The sequence below is a fragment of the Emydura macquarii genome, unplaced genomic scaffold (assembly GCF_026122565.2).
Source record: "Emydura macquarii macquarii isolate MOO-44397 ecotype Brisbane River unplaced genomic scaffold, CSIRO-AGI_Emac_v2 contig_1551, whole genome shotgun sequence".
NCBI lineage: Eukaryota > Metazoa > Chordata > Testudines > Chelidae > Emydura > Emydura macquarii.
Window position 1 is genome coordinate 21,510,922 of NW_027131688.1, and position 21,372 is coordinate 21,532,293.

The 21,372-nt window shown below is 40.8% G+C and overlaps 1 protein-coding gene across 2 annotated transcripts in view; it reads right to left on the minus strand.

Annotated features, from left to right (window-relative positions):
- Positions 1 to 347: 347 nt before the first annotated feature.
- Positions 348 to 21,372, minus strand: part of DYNC1H1 (dynein cytoplasmic 1 heavy chain 1) — a 76,583-nt gene continuing 55,558 nt past the window's right edge. For both annotated transcript variants that reach the window (XM_067555040.1, XM_067555039.1), the window contains exons 57-78: positions 20,721 to 20,874; positions 19,398 to 19,544; positions 19,160 to 19,310; positions 18,678 to 18,931; positions 17,389 to 17,523; positions 17,182 to 17,276; positions 16,860 to 17,034; positions 16,254 to 16,329; positions 14,522 to 14,682; positions 14,068 to 14,179; positions 13,573 to 13,633; positions 13,370 to 13,493; positions 12,710 to 12,823; positions 12,179 to 12,349; positions 11,722 to 11,939; positions 11,427 to 11,530; positions 10,790 to 11,001; positions 9,685 to 9,838; positions 8,408 to 8,550; positions 1,956 to 2,124; positions 1,242 to 1,369; positions 348 to 735 (exon numbers count right to left, since the gene is read on the minus strand). In XM_067555040.1, the coding sequence (XP_067411141.1) occupies positions 607 to 735; positions 1,242 to 1,369; positions 1,956 to 2,124; positions 8,408 to 8,550; positions 9,685 to 9,838; positions 10,790 to 11,001; positions 11,427 to 11,530; positions 11,722 to 11,939; positions 12,179 to 12,349; positions 12,710 to 12,823; positions 13,370 to 13,493; positions 13,573 to 13,633; positions 14,068 to 14,179; positions 14,522 to 14,682; positions 16,254 to 16,329; positions 16,860 to 17,034; positions 17,182 to 17,276; positions 17,389 to 17,523; positions 18,678 to 18,931; positions 19,160 to 19,310; positions 19,398 to 19,544; positions 20,721 to 20,874 (3,187 nt within the window). In that variant the 3' untranslated portion in view covers positions 348 to 606. The remainder of the gene's footprint in view (positions 736 to 1,241; positions 1,370 to 1,955; positions 2,125 to 8,407; positions 8,551 to 9,684; positions 9,839 to 10,789; positions 11,002 to 11,426; positions 11,531 to 11,721; positions 11,940 to 12,178; positions 12,350 to 12,709; positions 12,824 to 13,369; positions 13,494 to 13,572; positions 13,634 to 14,067; positions 14,180 to 14,521; positions 14,683 to 16,253; positions 16,330 to 16,859; positions 17,035 to 17,181; positions 17,277 to 17,388; positions 17,524 to 18,677; positions 18,932 to 19,159; positions 19,311 to 19,397; positions 19,545 to 20,720; positions 20,875 to 21,372) is intronic.

Consider the following 21,372-nt stretch of genomic DNA (forward strand, 5'->3'; position numbering starts at 1 on the left):
TCAACATGTGCAGTTCGTCACTCCTGTGTAGCAGTGATATTGGTTTTTAAATATTGCTTTTTAAAACCAGCATTTGCTCAATTTCAACTTGTTCCACTAAATTAATTTTGGCTTTTTATTCTGGTTTCAAGTTACATTGATTTAGACAGGAGATCTGCAAATAAGTTTCACAAATGGTAAAACTGATTGCTTAGTAGGTTAGCATCATTCATTATTAAAGACCTGTGTAATGTTTCACCATTCATCATTCTCCATTCCCATAAAATTTAAAAGCATTAATGGAAGTAATTCTCTAGAGCAAGTAATGGCAAGAACAGTACTTTAAAAATGAAATAAAGAACCATAAATCATGCTATAGAATTTATTTAATGTAGTATGAATCAAACATCACCACATGTATTTAAACCATCTTAAAACCACATCCAATTCTCCCTCAAACCATCAATATCCCCTTTCAAGTACACCAGCCTCCATCAAGTCAACTTTACGCCAATCCATCTAACAACCGAACCATGCCTTCCTTGTAAGTTAAAACTAACACTGTAGACTAGATTAAAGATACTGAATTTTACTACTTCTATTTACCAGCTGGAAAACATTATTTTGTTACTCTGTGCAGAGGACTGCAACACCACGTTCATAGAAACTACGAGGATCTTCCTTGGTAGCTATTTCAAAGTCTACAGTGAAGATCAGATCAGCACGGGTAAAGTTCAGATAAACTGGTAATGTCACCTGGAAAAGAAGTTAGGCATTTATTAAAATATAAGAGCTGTCGGCAAGATAAAAGTCAAGGGGAAGGGAGCAAAGGAAAGTATGAATAGACATTCTAAATTAGACTCTGCCTACCCTCCCACAACCTGTACTCCTAAGAAACAGCTCCCAGCCTGCCTATCAGGCCAAAGTATATTTTTTATAATATACATTTCTAAGGTCTTGTTCAGCCTTCTCCATTCCAGGACCCAGTACTACATGAGTTTAAATTTCTTGATACACCCCACATCTAGCCACAAAGAAAGAGGGTGGTAGCAATCTATTTGCACAGCTCCTAGAGACTAACTCCCACGTTGATAAATCATATTGGAAAGAAACATCTGTGGCACTACAAAATGTAAGACTAATGAAATAGAAGCAAGTACTACCCCATTTTTGTTCTAAGGCACCAGAGAAAGTAGAATTTAAAAACTTGAAGAGCCACTACTATATGGAGTCCCCGAACATTTTTCCTCCACATTACTTACCACATTAGCCTTTTTATCAGCATTTGTCTGCTTGATCCAGCGAAGCTGTGTTATGGGCAATATAGTTGATATAGCATTTGAAAGGGACAGCTTATTGTTACTGCATGTAGCTCCCTGAAGCTTCAAACCTATGAATTAAGTAGTATGAAAGTTTGAGGTCTTTCCTGAAAGTGAAGTGTATGCACAATTAAATAAAGTTTCCTTCTCCACTCCCTTTTCAAGTCCAGAGGTAGCTTCACCCATCTAAAGTATGATGATTGGTATTTGGGCCTACTATTAAAATAGGAGACCTAATTTATATGGATCAAAAAATACTCCAGAAAAAGGTAACAGTGAAGGCTATTAGAGAAATATAAAAAAAAGCTACCACAGCACCACCTCTAACATATTGGCTAATGTTAGTTATTTGCGTTTATTCACATTGCATGTTCATTCTTAAGGATTTTCAACCACTATGCATCAGCATAGCAAAGTTCTCCACTAATAGGTTTTTAAATTCAGTGCAGAATCCCCCACAGAAATTAACTTCCCATGTTACTTCTAGTGTAACTGCACAAATGAGTCAAACTTTCCCTGTGATTGTTAACTCCCCTTGATGTTATGTATTTGATATGGTTTGTACTAACATTTTTAGAGAACACAAAAGTTCCAGTGTTAAGGGCTAATAGCACCTATTTCCTTCCCTTCCATCCTGTAAAAGGCACACTAGCTAACCTGTGACTCCAAAACTGCAAGCATCCAGGACTGCATTCTGGGTAGTTGTAACATTGACTTCTAGACAAAGTTCTTCCAGGGACCAGCTGTTCGCTTGAGCCACATATTGTCTTGTAGCAGTAATATACGCCTCAGGTACAAACAAGCCACCCAGGCACACGTGGATGTTCTATTAAAAGAATTGTATATTTTAGAAATTTCTACAGTACCTACTGCCGCGGTAGCTACATTCAATATCTGCTTAAACAAAGTTGCACTAAATAAAGTATGGACCATCTTGCAAAACTAATTATGGCATGTTTCCTCAGATGAAGATTTACCCTCAAAAGGATAGTTTCCTACTAGCATACAAACGTGGAAACAATTTTAAAGTGTAAAGTCTCAGTTTTATAGGAAAGAATTGGCAGTTTCAGAAGAGTTCAATACTTGTATGCAATCCTATTGCATATGTAAAATAGAATTAGAAAAATACAAAATTTCCTAATGTCAAAATTTCCCATCTGCTCACAAGGCTGTGCTATAAAAGGTATTTTCTTCTTTAAGTAGATGCAGTGTATTCCACAGTCATACATATGTCCAGCACACCAAAGCTGGGATAACTTTGCCTAGCAGTGCCCATAGGGGCTGTGCGCATGCCTCTCCTGGCTATTTAAAGGCAGCACAGCCCTGCCCCATCCCATTCCTTCTTACTGCCCATGGTTTGAGTCTGAGCTTACTGTGTCATTCTCACTTCCTGTTTTCAGTCTCAGTTTTGAGTATTTCTTCTTCTAAATAGTAGCTTCGGTTTTATTTAGTTTTAATATAGTGTTAGAGTACTTGGCTGCCCTGTATGATGCCTTCATCAGGGTTCAAGCAGCGGTCGTCATGTGCAGGACCGTCCTCAGCAGTGATCCTCAAACAAAGTGCTTGCTGTTTCTGCGAGTGACACGTTAAGGAATGGGTCACTCCATCCATAGGTTGTTAAAAAAAGGAAGACTCAGGTGTGAGAGACTTATGGCTGAAGCAGCACTTTCTGGAGCAGGCCTTGAACTCTGCTTTGGCACGGAGGCCCTTGTCTGATTGGTGGTGGCCTTCATAACCAGCAAGTAATGGTGCTTCACATTGGGACTCTGGTGTTTCACCCAAGAGGAGAAGTTACTCTCAATCCTCTGGTGTGGAGAAGAGGTCCCATAAGTAACTGGGACCAGGGCTCAGGGAGACACTTCCTCATCTTCTAAGAGGAGTGTTAACTGGCATCATACTCCTGGCACATGGGATAGAGCAGGTACATCTAACCGCTTGCTGGCAGCACGCCGAGATCAGCAAGAGCCCATACCATTGACTCAGGTTCTGGTCATGGAGGGTTTGTTCAGCTTGGTACCAATGTCAGGATCAGTGCCGACTGCCTCCACGCTAGTGGCATATCAGGCAGCAACAGAGCTGCTTTGCCTGTCAGTCCCTGACTCTCCACTAGTTCAGGAATTTTTCTGGTGCCATAGCTTCTAATGCTTTGTTCTTAGTTGTGCCCTTGGCACCTTCTATCTGGGTTGTAGAGCAGTTGGGTTTATTGGCACTGCAGCTTACACAGCTCAGGTCCCAGACTGTACAACTGAGGCAGATGGCATGCCTGGACCCAAAGGCCCCCCACTTGATGCTAGTGCACCCTTTAGTACAGTCACTGCTCCGACAGCAGAGCCTGTCTGTCGAGTTCAGCACCGCCCTTTGCCTTCTGATACCAGGTGGGATTGTGTCTTGCTCAGTACCACTTGTGCCAATTCCCCATTCCTCTGTGGCCCTACTCCACACCTATGTTGGTCTTCGGAGGGGTCTGACAGTTTGTTTGCCCTTTTGGGCCTGGCTCCCGTTGTCACTGAAGAATCTGACTCCTTGAGATCCAGGTTGGAGATATCCTCCCCTTTCTTGTTGCCTAATAGGTACCACAGAGTTTTCCAATCACTATTATTCCTCCTCTCAAGAGTAAGAAGAGGGACTCTTTGCCCAATGCCTAATGGCCATCAATGCCATTTGGCCAGGGCATATCTACACTGTGGTGGTAAGCATCAATGCAGCGGCATCAATTGAGCGGATCTGTACAGACCTGCTCAGTTGATGGGATAGCACTCTGTCTACTGAATTAGTCCACCTCCCCGAAAAATGGAAGGCAGTGCCGATGCGAGATGCTCTCCTGTCAACGCAGCATCGTGACGATGTCATGCTGCGTAAATGTAAGTATGTCAACATGAAATATGCTAGTTACGTTAGGTTACTAGCGTGTCTCACGTTGATCCAATTCAGCAGTGTAGACTGGGCCCTAGTGGCCTCTTGGGGACACTTCAGTTTTTGAGGTCCCAATCAGACTTGATCCACAGCAAGATCACCAGTTCTGTTGGTGGCTCCCATTCCTGAACCACTACAGCTACAAAGCAACTGCTGAGCCCATTCCCTCTGGGCCTCTAGGGTTATCCTGACAGGATCCTGTGGTTCAAACACAGGATCCGTTGTTGGCACAGCAAAGTGCTTTGTATTCTCTGGACGACTCTGCTGTGCCAGGTCTTCCTCTCACACTGATACCTGAGGACTTTAAGGTCTATCGGGACCACCTTAGGTATATGGACACTACCTTAGGCCCTGAGGCTGAATTTCTGCAGGAGAATACGCACAAGTTGCTGGATATTCTCCAACCATAAGCTCCAGGGAGAGCAACCCTCTTGATAAAGAAGGCCCTCGCAACTTGTGAAAGTCCTCTGCAGTACACCTGCTTTATTGCCTCCCATGGCAAAGCATGCAGAGAAGCAGTATTTCATCCAATGCAGGGTTTTGAGGGTTTCTACTCCCACCCAGCCCCTAACTCTCCTGAGAGATCTGCAGCAAGTGACACTGCATGACAGGGAAAGTATAACTACACCTAATGATAAATTCCAGAAGCATGGACCTGATGGGTAGGAAGATTTATATTTCCTGTCCCGTGCAGTTACACATCATGAACCAACAGGTGTTGCTCTCTAAATATGACTTGGTTAAATGGGTGACCAGGTCTAAATTTACAAACAAGTTGCCAGAAACCTCCAGGAAAGGTTTAAGGCATTCACTGCAGAAAGCTGTGGTAGCCAAGATTCCACTGCACTCAGATGCAGACATGGCAGATGCCTTGGCCTGAGTTATGGCATCAGCTGTGACCATGAGGAAGGCATCATAGCTGAAGAATTCGGGTATCATGCTTGATGTGCAGCACACTCAAATAGTTACTTTTGAATGCTCTGGTTTTATTTCTGGAAAAGACCATGAGACCCTGCACTCTGAAGGATTCTCAAGCTACTCTGCATTCCTTGGGAGTTTAGAGATACCACCATAGCAGACAGCAAGAACAGCAGCAATACTGCTTGCAGTGTTTCTTCAGGCAGTCCTCATTTCCTGTAAGATGGCAGGACTACCCTAGGAAGAGGCATACATGACAAAAGGCAAAGGCCCTTTGGTTCTAGATTTATCCAGACAGCTTGTCTACCCTGGCATTGAGCAAGCACCAATTTTGATGTGTGTGGGGTGGCCTCTGTCTCCATTTCCTGTTCGGGGACAGGATGGTTCATTTTCATAGTGTTTGGGACTCAGTTACCACAAACAGCTGAATCCTAAACACCATCAGATTTGGGTTATGCCTTATAGTCCCTCTTCATCCCTCCTCCACAATCCCTCTTCAAGGACCCCTCTCACGAGACACTGCTCCTCAAGTAGGTTCAGTCTACTGGATTTGGGGGCTACAGAAGAAGTCCTCCTGCAGCATCAGGAACAGGGATTCTACTCCTGGTATTTTCTGGGTCCTGAACATAATGGAGAGATTGAAACCTATCCTTGACCTCAACAAATACATGATTCCATAGGGGCACCATGACAACTATCCTCCCCGCATTAAATCACAACTGGTTTCCTGCTCTGGACCTTCAGGATGCTTATTTCCAACATAGCAATTCTCCTGAGTCACAGGAGATTTCTCCTGTTTGTCGTGGCAGACCGACATCAGTAACCATGCTCCCTTCTAGTCTGTCTTCTGCTCCCAGGGTTTTTACCAATTGCATAATTGTGGTGATAGCACGCCTTAGTATGAGGGGATTTCATGTCTGCTTGTATATAGAGGATTGGCTATTGAGAGGCAAGTCCTTTCTCATGTTCAGTTGACATTATGCATACTCGATAGTCTAGGTCTCATTCTAATCAATGGAAAGTCAATATTGATTCCAATTCAAAGTACTCAATTCACTGTGGTCCTGCGAGACAGTGACATAATTTCTGCTGACTTCACATGATTCGCCACCTCTGTCTGGAAAGGCAGTCTCAACCCTCAACCATAGCTCAAGTATGCCAGAGGTTGCTAAGCCATATGGCTGCATGCACAGAGATAGTCCAATATGCCAGGTTGCTTCCTTTGTCCTCTTCAAATGTGGCTGAGGTCTATTGTGAACCATCACCCCTTGGACAGACTGATCTGACCTTCCTCTGCCTATCCTGACTCCTTATAGTGAGAACGCATGCCAGGGCATTTGCTTTGCCTGGTCCCCATCGACCAGGACTACTGTCCCTGATGCCTCCTTAGGTAGGGGAGCACTTGGTCCCAAAGTTCTAGGCCTGTGGTCGGAACAGGAAGCTTCTCTGCAAATCAGTATCTTGGAACTGTGTGCCATCTACAGTGCCTGTCAGGGACATCAGGAACCCAGCATGCACATCCTTAATAATACCACCATAATATATTATGTGAATAGATGGGGTGCACACTCCAATGTGCTGTGTCAGAAAGCGATCAGACTCTGGCAATTTTGCATCAGGGAAAACCCATCACTGCGGCCTATCATTTACCTGGGATCCAGAGTCACTTGCCAGATCATCTCAGTAGAAAGTTTCTCCTTGAAACATAAGTGGTCTCTAAAGGCCACTGCCCTGTAGTACAACTTTGCGGTTTGGGAATTCTGATCTGTTCACCAAGACAGACAAGAAATTATATCTATTTTGCTCTTGAGGGGGTGAGTCTCAGTGCAGGTTCCCAAATGATGTGTTTCACCTGATGCTGGGAATCAGCACTCTTGTATGCTTTTTCCTCCAATTCAAATCATCCTCCAGGTCATTCTTAAGATGAAAGTGAATCATGCCGAGCTCGTTCTCATTCCAGTGTGGTAGAGACAGTAGTTCTTTGACCTCCTCAGATTATTAGTTTGGCCTCCCATATCTCTTCCTCTTCACCCTGACCTCTCTCTCTTTCTCCCTTTGTCAGAAACTCATTTCTTTGTGGCAATAACATCTGCAAGGACAGTGTGTGAACTGCAGGCTTTGATGGCAGAGCAGCCTTCCTTGCAATTTTCCAAAAACAAAGCAAACCTGCATCCACACCTTAAATTTTTATCTAAAGTGGCCTTAGTTTTACTTGAAACAAATTACGTATCTACCCTTGTTCTTCCCTGAGCCGCATTCAATCCCAGATGAGCAGCATCTTTACATATTGGATGTCAGGCAATACTTAGCCTTTTACAGATAGGACTAAACCTTTTTCTTCATCTCATCTGTTTCACATGCAAACCAAATGAAGAGTCAAGCAGTCTCTTTACAGATCTCAAGGTGGATAACTTCCTGTATAACAGCATAAGAAGCAGCTCAGACTGCCCTTCCTCAAGGGGCTGAGGCAACAGTGATGGGATTTCTAAGTGATGCTCCTATATTAGATGTTTGCAGGGCTGCCACTGGGTCCTGTGTACATACATGTAAAATCACTATGCAACCATTAATGCTAAATCCAAATCAGATACAAACTTTGGACAGGTAATCTTGCACTCCTTGTTTAAACAGATTGAGCCGAACCTTCTGCAAATAATGCTTGAGAGTCACTTACATGGAAAACATGGCTGCATCTAATTGAAGGAAAAACAGTTACTTACCTATACTGTAACTGTTCTTTGGGATGTGATGCAGACTTGTATTCTACAACCCACCCTCTGTTCCCTTGGCATCAGAGTTTGTACTCTTGACATTTGGTGCAAAGGAACTGAGGGAGATTAGGGTCACAGTGACCTTATATAACAAAGATAGAGGCTAGGGTCACAGGGCAGGAGTGCTGCCCTTATGGGCAGGCAAAATTCTCTGCCTTTGATGCTCTGGGCACACACATACCTACGTGGAATACATGGTTGCATCATATCTCAAATAAGTAACTTTCTTCTAACTGTAGAAGTTATGCTGTGTGCATGATCTGTAGATTGTCATTTTCCAAACTTATTTTTTAGAAACACAGAAACTCACTCAGGAACACCATAATACACAAGCACATTTCAAGGGGTGTCCAGTTAAGGTTTTTGATAAGCTCCTTAACTAAAACTTTTCACTGCTCTTTACACTAACAGCTAGATATAAGCAGTTACAGACTCAAGTAACCCTGACTTCTCAGAATTTCAGAAAAGGCTTTAATGAGAAACAGCAATACAACACAAGACAGATACCTTTAATTCTTTTGCTCCACCAGAAGCAGCTGCCTGGGAAATATTCTGTAGTTGTTTAATCCGCTCACTGAAGTCAGACACCCACTGAATAACAGTCATGCCAGCAGGCACAGTGTAATGAGACCAGCTACGAGGCAGAATACCTAGAGAAGATGTATCCAAGGTAAGAGCTCTGCATGGGTACAAGTTGGATTATACGCTATTTCCAAACACAATTTTACCATTTCAGTGGCAGCCACTTAGCTATTATTGTGTGGTTTAACAAGAGATTTTTTACACCACCAAGCACAATGGGGTCCTGATCTAAATGGGACCAGAGAGTACAAGTGTAACACAAATTGAAAGATAAATAGTTTCTAAAATGTGTTCTGCAAATGAATATTTTAAAAATAGAAATTACTGTCTGAAGTACAATTTACTAACAAATTCTGGAAAACATTTGTTAGTAAATTCAACTGTACATTCATCAGGTCACAAAATACATTTTATAGCTAATTTGAGTTAAGCCTTTCGCAACATGGAAGACAATTTTAAAGAGTTAATGCACAGGGTACCATCTTTATTCGAAATTCACATGGCAAAGAATATTTTATTAGTTGACTGTACAATAGTTATCCTTAAATTGCTATCTCAGCCATTGGCAGATTCCACAGTTGTACAGAATGTCCCCCTTTCATCATATTGCCAAATGTAAGGTAACAGAAAATAAAAAGCCAGGAGAATATCTGGAGTTCCTCTGATACTTGTTAAAAAAAATTGAGTGCTTAAGGTTTTGATTGAAACTAGTTTACATTCAAGAATACTAGGCTTCAATTGTTGGTTTCAAACTCAATTTTTTTTATACTAATCTCATTTTAGTGCTGCCAACTCTTAGTTCTTTTCCAAGTCACACAATATAGAGGTCTTAAATCTCCAGCTCCAGGAGACAGGCATATAAAAGTTTCAGCTTTCATTTAAAGAGTGTCTAAGTTCCACAGTTGCAGCACATTTAAAAACGATCCAAGTAACCCCAAAAGTCCAAAGGCAAAAAACTTAGATTATCTTAAACTTGTTTTAAAGATAATCTCCTGCTATATGAATGTTTTAAGGTTGGCAATATTGCAGTTCATGTGTGTCACAGGACCAACTTCACCATTTTGACTTGTGGGATTTTGTACTAGGCAAAAATAGTGGTGTTTCTTTTAACCTGTCAATGCTTCAAATTAGAAGACATCAACTGATGTAATAGGATTAACTGGGAGAGCATTCTAAAGAGAAGCTTGTTTGAAGTAACATACCTTTCACCAATTCGTTTATAAGTGTACGCAAGTAGTTGGTCTGTTTTTTCTTGCCCTCACAAACCTGAACCACATCTGCAAGATCCTGACGCACATCCTGAAGTAATTTGGCTCCCATTTTGACCTCTCTCTCGAAAAATCGGAACAAGGGATCCTTATTTAAACAAGAAAAATATTGAGGAAATGCAGGATGAGCATCTTCTTGTGGAAAAATTAACCTAGCCCTACAACATTGAAGGGCATTAACTGGTTGCCCAAATCCCACATTATCAACTGTTAAGGTCTCACCTTACGTTCAACATTTAAAAAACAAAACAAAACAAAAAAAAGTTCTCCAATGTAGTCATTACCTCCATTCCACCCTAAAGATAGAAATGCCTCACAGATGGTAGTTTAAGAAAATCGAAGCAGGAACTTCATTCCCTATGGACACCAACTACAGGTGGGAACAATAGTGTGCATGCTGCCTGTGGCAGTTTGGCCTAATTATTACAAATTGCTATTGCTTTCTGCATCTATGTCCAGAGCCCAAGTCCATAACCTGATTTAAACAGAGAAGTTTAATAGATCATCCATGTCTGAATTATTTAACAATTCAGAAACAGACTTCCCATAAACATTCTTTATTGTAAAACAGCCACTCATACTAGGCTTTAGAGCTTTATGGCTCCCTTTCATTATTACTCCCTACTCCCAAGTAGCAGAAGCCACAATATAAGCCGTCACCATCTTTCCAATGAGGACTGACCAGTGATACTATGTTTAGAGTCAACATACACTCCTCAGTTGACTTGAGTGATCAAACGTGGTGTGTATGATGCTGCACTTACAGCACCCCCAGCTTAGGAAACAAGAAACTAGAAAAGAAACCAAAAAACTCCTACATGGTACCTTCCCAACTGAACAGAAATATTACTCTGCTGTAGTTCATCTTAAGAAATTATGACAAAGGAAAGGACAATGTCTTGTTTCAAAATCTGCTATATTCCTTGGATCTAGAGAGACCGTTTTCAGGTTGGAATCTGAGTAGGATACCTCACTCACATTTGTATAACCCCTACTCTTTTACAGATCAAAATATGTATTTGGCAAACGTAATTATCACCTTAATGTTGTCCACTGTTCGTTTCAGATGATTTAGAGTTTGTGGGATAAGATGGAACCAGTTGGAGGCTGTGGTGTGCAGTGTTCTCATCCAGGATGGACGCCCATCTGAAGTTGAATCTGTTCTTGCCTTCTTCTCAGTTTCTGCGTAAGCTAGATCATCCTCATCCTCTAGCATCTGCATTTTCAGCATTTTCCTGATCATATCAATGCCTGAACCAAAGAATAAAGCAAGCAAAGTCAAAACAGTGCCGGAATATCAGAACAAGGAAAGTTTTAAAGATGCATTAATGGATTACATTAAGACTTCTACGATAGGAATTATTTTTCAATAAGTGGTAAGGTGTCCTAGTAAGCACGAGTACCTTCCTTAGGACTAGAACTAAAAGTCAGTCTCACTTGTATAGTATCTTCCTGTCTACTGATGAAATTCAAAGCAAGTTACTTTCAACCATAAGAATTCATAGACTATTATTTGGTTTGTGGAGGCTAATATAGTTAACACATCGAGATACTTGCAACTTTACTATTTAGTGTAACTCAAAGATACTTGCATCTTATCTATTTTGAGCATTTTAAAAACAGTTTAAAGTTTACATAACCTGTAAGCATGCAATGAAGTCAAATACAAATTTTACCTTGTGTGGTGAGAAGAACCTTTTCTGCATTGTTTGGTAAACCAAGCCAGGATGGGGTTTGTGTATCTGGCAGCAACTCAACCCATTGGACAAATTCTTCACGTCTGCAAGTGAAAATTTTGGTAGTAAGTAGAACTAAGTTAATTATCCATAATCACAAGCAGTTCAATAGGGGACCAGCAGTACTTTGCACGGCTAACTACCCAATGCAAAATATGCAACTTAGTGTTCAACTTCTCAGAAGGAAAGCAAGCTACTAAAGAGAGTTTAAACAAACTTGAGCTTGAAAAAATACCTGATTCCATCTGGCATTTGAATATCCTTATGTCCATCAACCTTGCAAGCCAGTTTGAATTCACTATCAAAGCTCAAAGTGGTAAACAAACGCTCCAGGAAAGTGTTTAGCAAACGCTGATCAAATTCATTATCAATGCGACCTCCATAAATGGACTGTGCCATCAATGTCTTCAGAGCAGACCATGGGATCTTATCAGGTGAAATGTTTTGGCGGCCCTGATAGTAAAGACAATTTAATTAGAAGGTGAGGATGCCTCAAAAATAGGGAAAATCAAGTTTGAACAGTTTAATGAAAGCCTAATTCAAACAGTTTGATATTTTCTTTTGACCATTGCTTGCTGCCAGCCAATCTAGTCAGTGTTTCAGATTAAGTTGCTCTTCATTAAACAGTAACCACTAGTAATCTAAATCTTTTTTAAATGCAAAGTAACATTAAGAGCAATAAATTGAATTACCTTTGCTGTATCATCCAGCCATGTATCTACTGTATCACAGGCAGATCTCAGATCAGATTCACCAAATTCATATTTCTTGGACCAACCCAGGGGAGCATATCGCAAACGTTCTTGAATGATGGCATGGAACCAGGCAAGGAGGAAATATAAACGAGCACGTTCATTTGGAGACTAGGATGGGAAAAAGAAAATGCATTACTTCTCCAGACTAAAACCAAAGTCATCAGAATTTATTAAAAAAAGAACCTGGTTTGCCACAGTGCCAGTAAATATCAATTGTCTAAACACAGTATTTCCAGGTTTTAATGTATCACATCACAGAAAGCTAACAGATTGATTCCTTACATGCTGCATGTCTAGTCAGCTTAAAGTGAAAGCCTCTGAAAAGCTTGTTTCCTTCACAGCAGTATCAGAAGTCATAACATTAAATTAATGTATGATAGACCAACTGAAAACTATGAAATTAAAAAATGTTTCATAAACATTTCAGTTTCAGAGTTTCATATAACTACACAGAAACCATTACCTCACCTTGCATATCCTAGAAACAGGAATACTACTGAAGGTTCTCAGCATGTTTGCCTTTACACCAGGAGGAGGTTCAAACACAAAGATCCGACCAGCACGTAGCAAATTCACTGGCACCTAACACAGAAGAGCAACACTCAAGTTATACCCTGAAGAATGCTCTCCTCTATGATCCCCAATTTTGGGTCTTCTTGAAGAAAGGAATATTTTGAACAAGTTTGTTACAATAAATAACTTAGCATAGGTTAACAGAGTGCTCCTTCTTGCAATGAGATGCTGAAACCACCACCACCAGTAAGGGCTTACAATATTAGTCATATACTTTAACATGGATTAAGCATTAAAGGCCAATTCCTACTTTCTACTGAAGAAAAATGAAGGGATGAGAAGCTGTAGGCAGCCTTTTCTTCCCTGTGTAAGCAGCAAGACAGGATGTTTACAAAGCACTTGACATTACCAGGAATGCCCTAGGAAATATTAGGCAGACGTTCAATGACATTTGCTCCTGAAGATGCACTCCAAAATGCACGCTTTCTCCTGCCAAACTACGGGGCATCATGGGGAATGCTGCCCTGGTTGGTAGCATTCCTGTAACAACGGACACTGGAACAGCACTACACACCACTTGCTGTGTCAGTTGAAGCCAGACGTGGCTTCAGTTACCTTGGGATTTATCTCCATTGTAAGGAAAAGTCTGAAGCAAGCATGAGGTTGTAGAGAATGCAGCTTCTTCTCTAGCTGCATCAACCAACCAGGAGCCAGATGGACATTTTTCAGCATTACCCATCTACAAGAAAATGGTAACAAGTTAGTTATTGTTCTGTTATTCATGGTTCTACTTGTATGAAGAGAGGGACAGAACATACCTGCCAGATTTCACTGCTGTGTTTATTGCCTTATCTGCTTGATTAAATCCTTCAGCAGAGCCTATAAGTAGAAGGTTATGATTAGCTCTAGAAACTTAAAGCCAATTATGTTTAGATGAGGTGGTAAGAAATAAGACAAACATGATAAATATGTCTGGAACAGTTAGATTTTTTTTTAAATCAGTAAATGGGAATTTCACCACACATGAAAAAAGTGACAGTAATAAAAATTTACAGACAGGCAAATAAAGAAAAATGCTGCTTGGAAACAGATTTAAGGATATTTTGACAGGTGATGTTGACAACTTGTGTTTATGGTGATAAAGCTTTAGCTTTTTGAATCTCAATGTCTGTCATTAGATAGTCTCCCCACCATGATCTCTCCACTGAAAGTTTTAAACCAGTAAGTGTTCTTAAACTTCAATATCTGTCAAGTTTTAAAAAAAAGTCAAGTTCTGCCAAGCTTAAGTCTTACCATATATTATGTATTCTTACCAATAGCAATAGAGGTAATCTGTGTGTTTTGTTCAGCTGCAATATCTTCAACATGGCCACTGGCATCATAGCCAGGTACAGAACACATCAGTACAGGAGTATTAGGTTTCACCTATAATCCAGGGAATTTAGACAAAAATAAACATTCACGATTACAACAAGAATAAGTGATATTGACAATTTGCACCTCCCCCACATCTGCAGAGAAAGAAATTTTTTTCATCCCTTATGCTACTGTAATAAACTGCATTCAGCACAGCTAGTAAATTGCATTACACTGCAATAGTTTTAGCTAAAAGGATCCCTGGAATATTGTTATCCCAACGCTAAAGCTTGTAATGGATACCCACTACCTGAAACTGAGGCAGAGCAGTCTGATGTGCAACCACCTATAGGAGATTTATGCCCTCAATATGATGTCAAGTTTGAAAGTATTTTCTTGCCTATAATTTACCTCAGTATCCACAATGTGTGTCAGATCTAATGGCTGCTCCATAATAGACATGAAGGATTCACCAAGGTTTGCTGAAACAAAGGCATGTGCCATAGCCAGCAGGCGATCGGGACGGAACGCCTGGATCAAGAGTAAACGATGAATGGCCTGCCCAATAGGTGCTAAAGATGAGAAAAGAACAGTGTCATTGTTTCTGAAGCTTAGCAGGTCATAACTCAACATTTAAATCTTCCCTTCCCAGGCCCAAATCAAATAATTGGAGAATAAAGAAAAGACTTCGCGAAACAGCTACAGCTTTTAAAGACTATGGAATGTAAATTGCTAAATGCAATGTGCCAGAAATTCACATAATGGTTAATGCTGTTAATCTGACCGTCAAAAATAACGGTCTCAAATAAAGTTGTTTTAAATTGATCTAGGCATATCTATCCATCAGTGTGACCATTAGGCTTGATACTGTACTCTTTCCAAGTTGCGAGCTCTTCAGTGTCTAGTGCAACAGGTCCTCAATTTGATTAAGGCCTTTGGATGCTTCCGCAATGAGTTCATGTACAGAATCTACAGCCTATAAAAGTGTTGCCATGACATCTAGAGATTTCAGCAAAGAAAAACAAACACTCCTGCAGCATTTGCAACCTAAAGTGCTGCTATATTGTGTAATACATAACATATGAAGAACGCTAGAATATTAAAGCAAATAACTAAAATCTAAGCTGTTATTTGTAATAGAAAGGTTTTAGCTTGACAGCATCCCTTGTTATGTCTGTTTCCAGATCTACTAGCCATCCTTTGAAACCTATATACTTCAGGGATAAAAACATTATGGGAAACTAGTGCAGTTTATCCTACACAAATTCTGTTCCCATAGCCAAACAGTTTTACAGCAGCTACTAAATGTGAGCTTTAGAATACTTTTTAGAAAAAAAGTTGGTAGTGATACACTTCATAGCAATCAGAGTTGTGTCAAAAATGCTCATTTTAAATAGTCTATTTCAAATAAATTTTGCATGCAAGTGCTATCCCATGTGATCTTACAGATGGAAAAGATTGAGCAAAATAGTGGCAGTTTTCACCAATCCAGAACTTTAGTTTCCTTCTAGTCAGCTAAAGGCCTACACTGAGTGTGAACTGTTTTAGTTTCAGTTAATACAGAAGTTGAGCTGGGGGAAGAGGGGTCAAGAGTTCTAGCAAAAGGCTAGGCCAAGCCAGGCAACTTGCAACAAGAGAGCCTTTTACAAAGTACTGATATCAAGCAGAGTCAGATCAGGCTGGCCGATGACCAAAAGGCTCTGATGCCCATCCAACAGTTTATGTACCGAGTTGTAGGGCAGTTAGATTCCTATAAGCAGGGAACCACACTGACGCCTAGAACCAATGTTAACAGGTTTTTGAAGAGACTATTTGAATTGGCATCTTCAAACCTTTGCAAGGAAACAGCACTCATGTAAAAATTGTGTTATGAGGTAACTGACACCTGTTTGTGGGCAGTTTGAGGGTGATATCAAGACAATGCCCCACCTTGCACCAGAACAGGCCAAAGACCACATGGTAGGGTAGAGTCAGGGACAGGCTGCACCATCATTGCTCACATTGCAATTGTTTTATGGATTAAAGACTTCCATTTTCAATCCTATCAAATTTGCTAACTTAAGACTTTAATGAAGGTCTATTCTATTCAAGGCTTAAATTGCTAACAAGGCAATTACTGGGGTAAGAATGCAATTGAACTTACTTGCAGGTTTTTCTTCAATCCAAAGGTATGGCACAGTCTGCTCTGGTGAACTGCTATCCAACCAGATACAGAATTGCTGTATTGAAAGAAATATTAATTACGATGCATTGTGCATGACACTTGGATTTTGGATTCCATTCCAGCTTTGAGATCTTCAGAACAGGGACTTTCTACAAACACATGCATAGAGTACCATAACAAAGGCTTGATCCTGACTGAGGTTTTTGCTGCAGTAGACACCCCCATCATACTGCATTTTACTGATGATACTCGGTAGTCCAATTAAGTAAAATAAAACCAAATGCTTGAAACTATATACTAGCTTCTATAGAGAGGAAGACTGATCCAGGGGTTACGGCACTACCCTGGGAAGACCCAGATTGGAATCCCTGCTCTGGAAATCTCTGTGTAAACTTGGTAAGCCACTTAATCTGTGGCTCAGTTCCCCATTGTAAAATGGGAATAGTATTTCCTTACTTCACAGGGGTGTTGCGAGGTTAGCCACATTGTGAGGCACTCCTACTATAGAAATGGGTGTCATGTAAGTATTTAAGATAGGTCTAACCTAAACTGAGTGCAGTGGCTGTGCTTAACCAGAATACTTACCTCATCAGCTTGAACCTTAGAAACCAGGTCCTTAAATGCAGGAAGGCAGCTCAACCTCATCATAGCTTCCATCTGTTCTGTTGTAAGCCCATTGATCTTTGGGAGAGATGCTGTGCTGAGTACAATTTCTTTTCCTCTTAAGAAATGTTGGAATTCTACATCATATGCAGGCTCCCTTAAATTAAAAGAGCAGATTTTAGTAACAAGTAGTTGTTTTCACTTCAGCTGAAGTAGTGGTTAACCTTAAGACAGCAAATACAAAGTTTTCATGTATGTAAGTGGGAAAATGTGCATCTCGAAAAGCAAAGATTCAAATATTTACCCAATTGTGCCTTTAAGTTTAATTCTGGCCAACAGCATAGCAAAGGTTATGTGATCCTGATGTAGCATGCCACGAGCTACTCTATTGAAAGCCACCTATAAGAAATGAAGGGTAATAGATTAGCTGTATTATAAAGAGTCTTAATCAGAATTCCACAGGACAAGAATCTTTGCTAAATACAACATTTATGAAAATTCTATACTGAACCTGGAAAAGGTCTTTTGTGATGATTGAAAGACGCTGGGTATGGTCTGTAATTCCCTTCAAATTTGGGTTCTCATACAAGACATTGTGATAGATATCCAAGAAAAACTGGAGAGAATACTGGTACAAGAAATGTATCTAAATATTAAAAAAATATATATAATTTAAACTTATGGCCCAACTGTTTGACAAACATTGAAGTTATTGCAATTCATGATATATTTATGTAATCGTAACTGGATTAAACAGTACTGCGTAAGTTTGAAAAAAGTGTTAGAGTACTGAATATGTTTGGTGAAAAGAACTATTTTGGTTCTTTATCTCAGTGTTTCTCAACCTTTTAAGCAGCAAGTACCCCCTAACTTCTGAAAATTGTAATAAGTACCCAACACTCAATTTTCCACTCTGAGAAATCCAATCTTCTTTCCCTTTATGGCTGGATGACTGTAAAGCAGAAGACTTCTGAGCTCTGCAGTGCTGTGTGGCTGTGGCAGATCACAAAACCTCCTGCTGTTTCTCCCCTCCTTCCTCCATATAGGAGCAAAAGTCAACACCAACCAATCACTATGGCCTGATGGTGGGGTCACCATGGTGTTCTCCTCACACAGCTGGGAACTTTGAGGTATTAGCAGGCACTAGCAGTCCACCAGAGTGGATGGTAGTGCTCCCCATGGCCGTCCCTGGGGGGGGTACGGGCCTGGGGCAAATCACACTGTGTGGGCCCCTCAAGGTTTTTATACTGGTAGAATCTGGGGGTGTCAGTTGTCAACATCACTGCTCAGCTAGAGCAGTGAAATTGACAAGTAAGCCTGCGGGTAGAGTCTGACTCCAGGACTGGGCAAGCCACTGGGCTCTCCACCTGGCTTTCTGGGCACCAGGCTTTGAGCTGGGGAGGGGAGCTGCCATCTGGGCAAGTTGCAGGCAGCTGTCACCTGGCTGCCAGCCCGGGAGGTTGGCGATTGCCACCTGCTCTGAGCTGGGGCGGAAGAGGCTTCCACGCAGACTGGGACTCGGGGATGCGGGCAGGCGGCAGGCAGCTGCTGCCCATCTTCAAGCCAGGACGTGGGAGGCCGTCTCTGCTCAGAGCTGGGGCACAGGTGGCAGCCGCCCAGCTCGAGGGCACAGGAGGCTGCCGCCTGCCTCCCAGCTGGGACTGGGCAGGATGCGGGCGACTGCCGTCTGGCTTCCCCAGAAGTCAGCAGCTGCTGCCCACCTCCCTTCACTGGGTTTTTTGCTGCGTACCCCTGGGGGTACGCATACCACAGGTTGAGAAACTATGCGCTTTATCTAACCTGTTTCAGTGACTCCATTGTGAAGTAGATACTACTGCATGCTGTAGAAAGTGGCAGATACTGCTGAGATACAGTCTCCACCTCTTGCATCACAATATCAGTCTCTTCTACTTTTCTGGTGACCTCTGCTGCTTCCTTCTTTAGGTTTTCCAAAGTAGTTATGATTGTGTCATCATCTAAAATACGTCCCTTCACTTCATTGAGAGCTTGTAACAGAGATTTTTCTAACTGCCGCAAACGCAGCTGGAATTCACCTTAAGTAAAACAAATTGAGATCTGTGTTCACATGCTTTGCATACATCTTAGACATTTTGTTCTGTACAGTTTCTTATATCTCCTAGTCTGACACAGAATGCTCCAAAATATCGCATTTCTCAACTATAAAAATAGCCATATTAGTGAGTGACGTTAAGTTTATTCTCTTCTAAACCTGACTAATTATGATTAGTTATTTTTTGTGGTTTGATTTTTCAGAAACATACCTTGAAGTTTAAGGAGATCAGAACGTTTTTCGTCAACATCTGGTCTTTCAGCTTTCAGGACCTCATTCAGACACTGGCTCTGTAAACTACTGCGAGTTACTGTGAAATTGACAAACGTGACACGAGAGCAGAGATCTGGAGGGAATTCAACCTATCAAAATAAATATCAGGATCACTTTGTTGGCTTGATACAATTTTGTTTAAGCTTTCAGCAGGGTACCATGTAAGTGTTTCTTACTGTTGGATCTCTGGTGGAGAGGAAGATGACAAAGGATGGTGACAAGTCAATATCTTGGTCTCCCAGGGTAATAAGCACTCGACCTCCAGTTCTCCGGACTTCACGATTTAGCACAGGATTCAGAACTGGGTCATAGCTCTCCACATCCTAAACAGCAATATAATTGAGAGTAATGAACAGAACAATCGTTAAATGGACCCATGCTGGAGCAAATTTGAACAAAGTGATCTAGATCAAATTTTTTCCCCCTGCTTTGGAAAAGCTCTAGAAGGAATCCACGTGAAGTTTTGGTCATGTGTATAGCTACCGTTAGTCCAACTTTATTCCCCATACAATAAGATATACAGAGTTTAACTTCTAGGATCAAGTACTATTCAGATATTTTGGATGGTGGATTGTATACACAAGTACCATTTCCAGTTTGGATTTCGCTGTTTTTATTGTGTAGGTATCAGATTATACTATAAGTAGCACCAAGAGGCCCCAATCAGGAGTGAGGCTCCCATTGTAACATTATACCTGCCTCAAAAAGCTGCCTCAAAATCTTGCTTCAAACAGCTTATGACTTGAGAGCACGAACAATAAGAAAGCGATGGAGACGGATACCGTTGGAAAGTAAATTCATTTATACCTCGGATTTAACAATGTGCGCTATGGGGATAATACATCTTTATTTTTTAAGGTGTGAGGTGTTCAGATACAAGAGAAATGGGTGCTGTCTCTAGATAGATGCATATTTATGTATATTAAAAAGTTTTGCATTTTCCTCAAACCAAATAATGACTTCTTCCAACTGCCCCTAAACTAGCTATTTCAACACTGACTATTTATTGCAGACATCACAGAAATGAGTTTTAAAAATGTTTCAAAAGTCAGTTTAGGGACTGTTCTATGCAGAAAGGGTAGTGTGTAAAGAGTCAGCAGCCTGTGGATAGTCAAATCACTGGTGGGGTTGAAGGAGCACAGCAGGTGACAAATTCGTAAGTAGCAAGGGGCACAGCTGAGAAAGATCTTTAAATTTGACCTTCATATGGCAAAAGGGGGAGAGCAATGTAGTCAGAATGAGTAAGGAAAATGATCTTTGGTGCATTTTGGGTTGATCAGAGGGGAATGGTGTAGATGTCAGAAGATTGTAATAATCAGGATGAGGGTTTTATGAGAATTTTGATCCATTGTCTACACAAGGACTGTAATTTACTCAATACTTGAAAAGCACAATTACCAGAATAGCAATAAAACTAAACCCCAGCAAGTGAAGATTTCAAGTGTACTTCCCAGGATATACAACCAGAAATTTTAAGTTTATGTAATCAAGAGACTAACCTGAACAAGTAGAGGGTTACCAAATCTCAGTGCACTTTCCAAGTTCTTTCTGAAAGCATCATCCAAAAAGCTAGTACGAGTGATCTTACGGTCCTTGTATTCATTCATAATGAACTCCGTGGCTTGTCCAGAGGGATCAATGATCAGTGGATACCTAAATTAGTGAAAAAATATTTCCCTCATATGAATGACTTAAGATTTCTGATATAAGCCATTTAGTCCACTGAGGTTGAGTTAATATTCTAAATCTTTTTTGGAAAAGGTGGGCTCATGTAATAGAATATTGAGGATTTCGGTCATCGTTTGGAGAAGATGATAGTTAATGCTCTAATTAGATACAACCATCAAAACGATGACTAATGTTTCAGTCAATACATACTGACTAACAGCTTCATTAGGAGTTACACCAATTTAACAGTGAAGTACACTAAAAGATGCAAGTTATTTTGCTTATGCAAGGGAAGGAGATTTAAGACTCGCATTTAATTTATTATCATAGGTACTATGTAGGTACCAGACAGAGCTCAAAATTCTCTAGAAGCATTTATATTTAGTTTCATAAGGTTTAGTGAAGTTTTCCTTTTGATTGGTGTGTGCAAATTCTATTGACTTCAATGGAAGTTCTGTTCACCCATCCAATGTTAAATTTTAT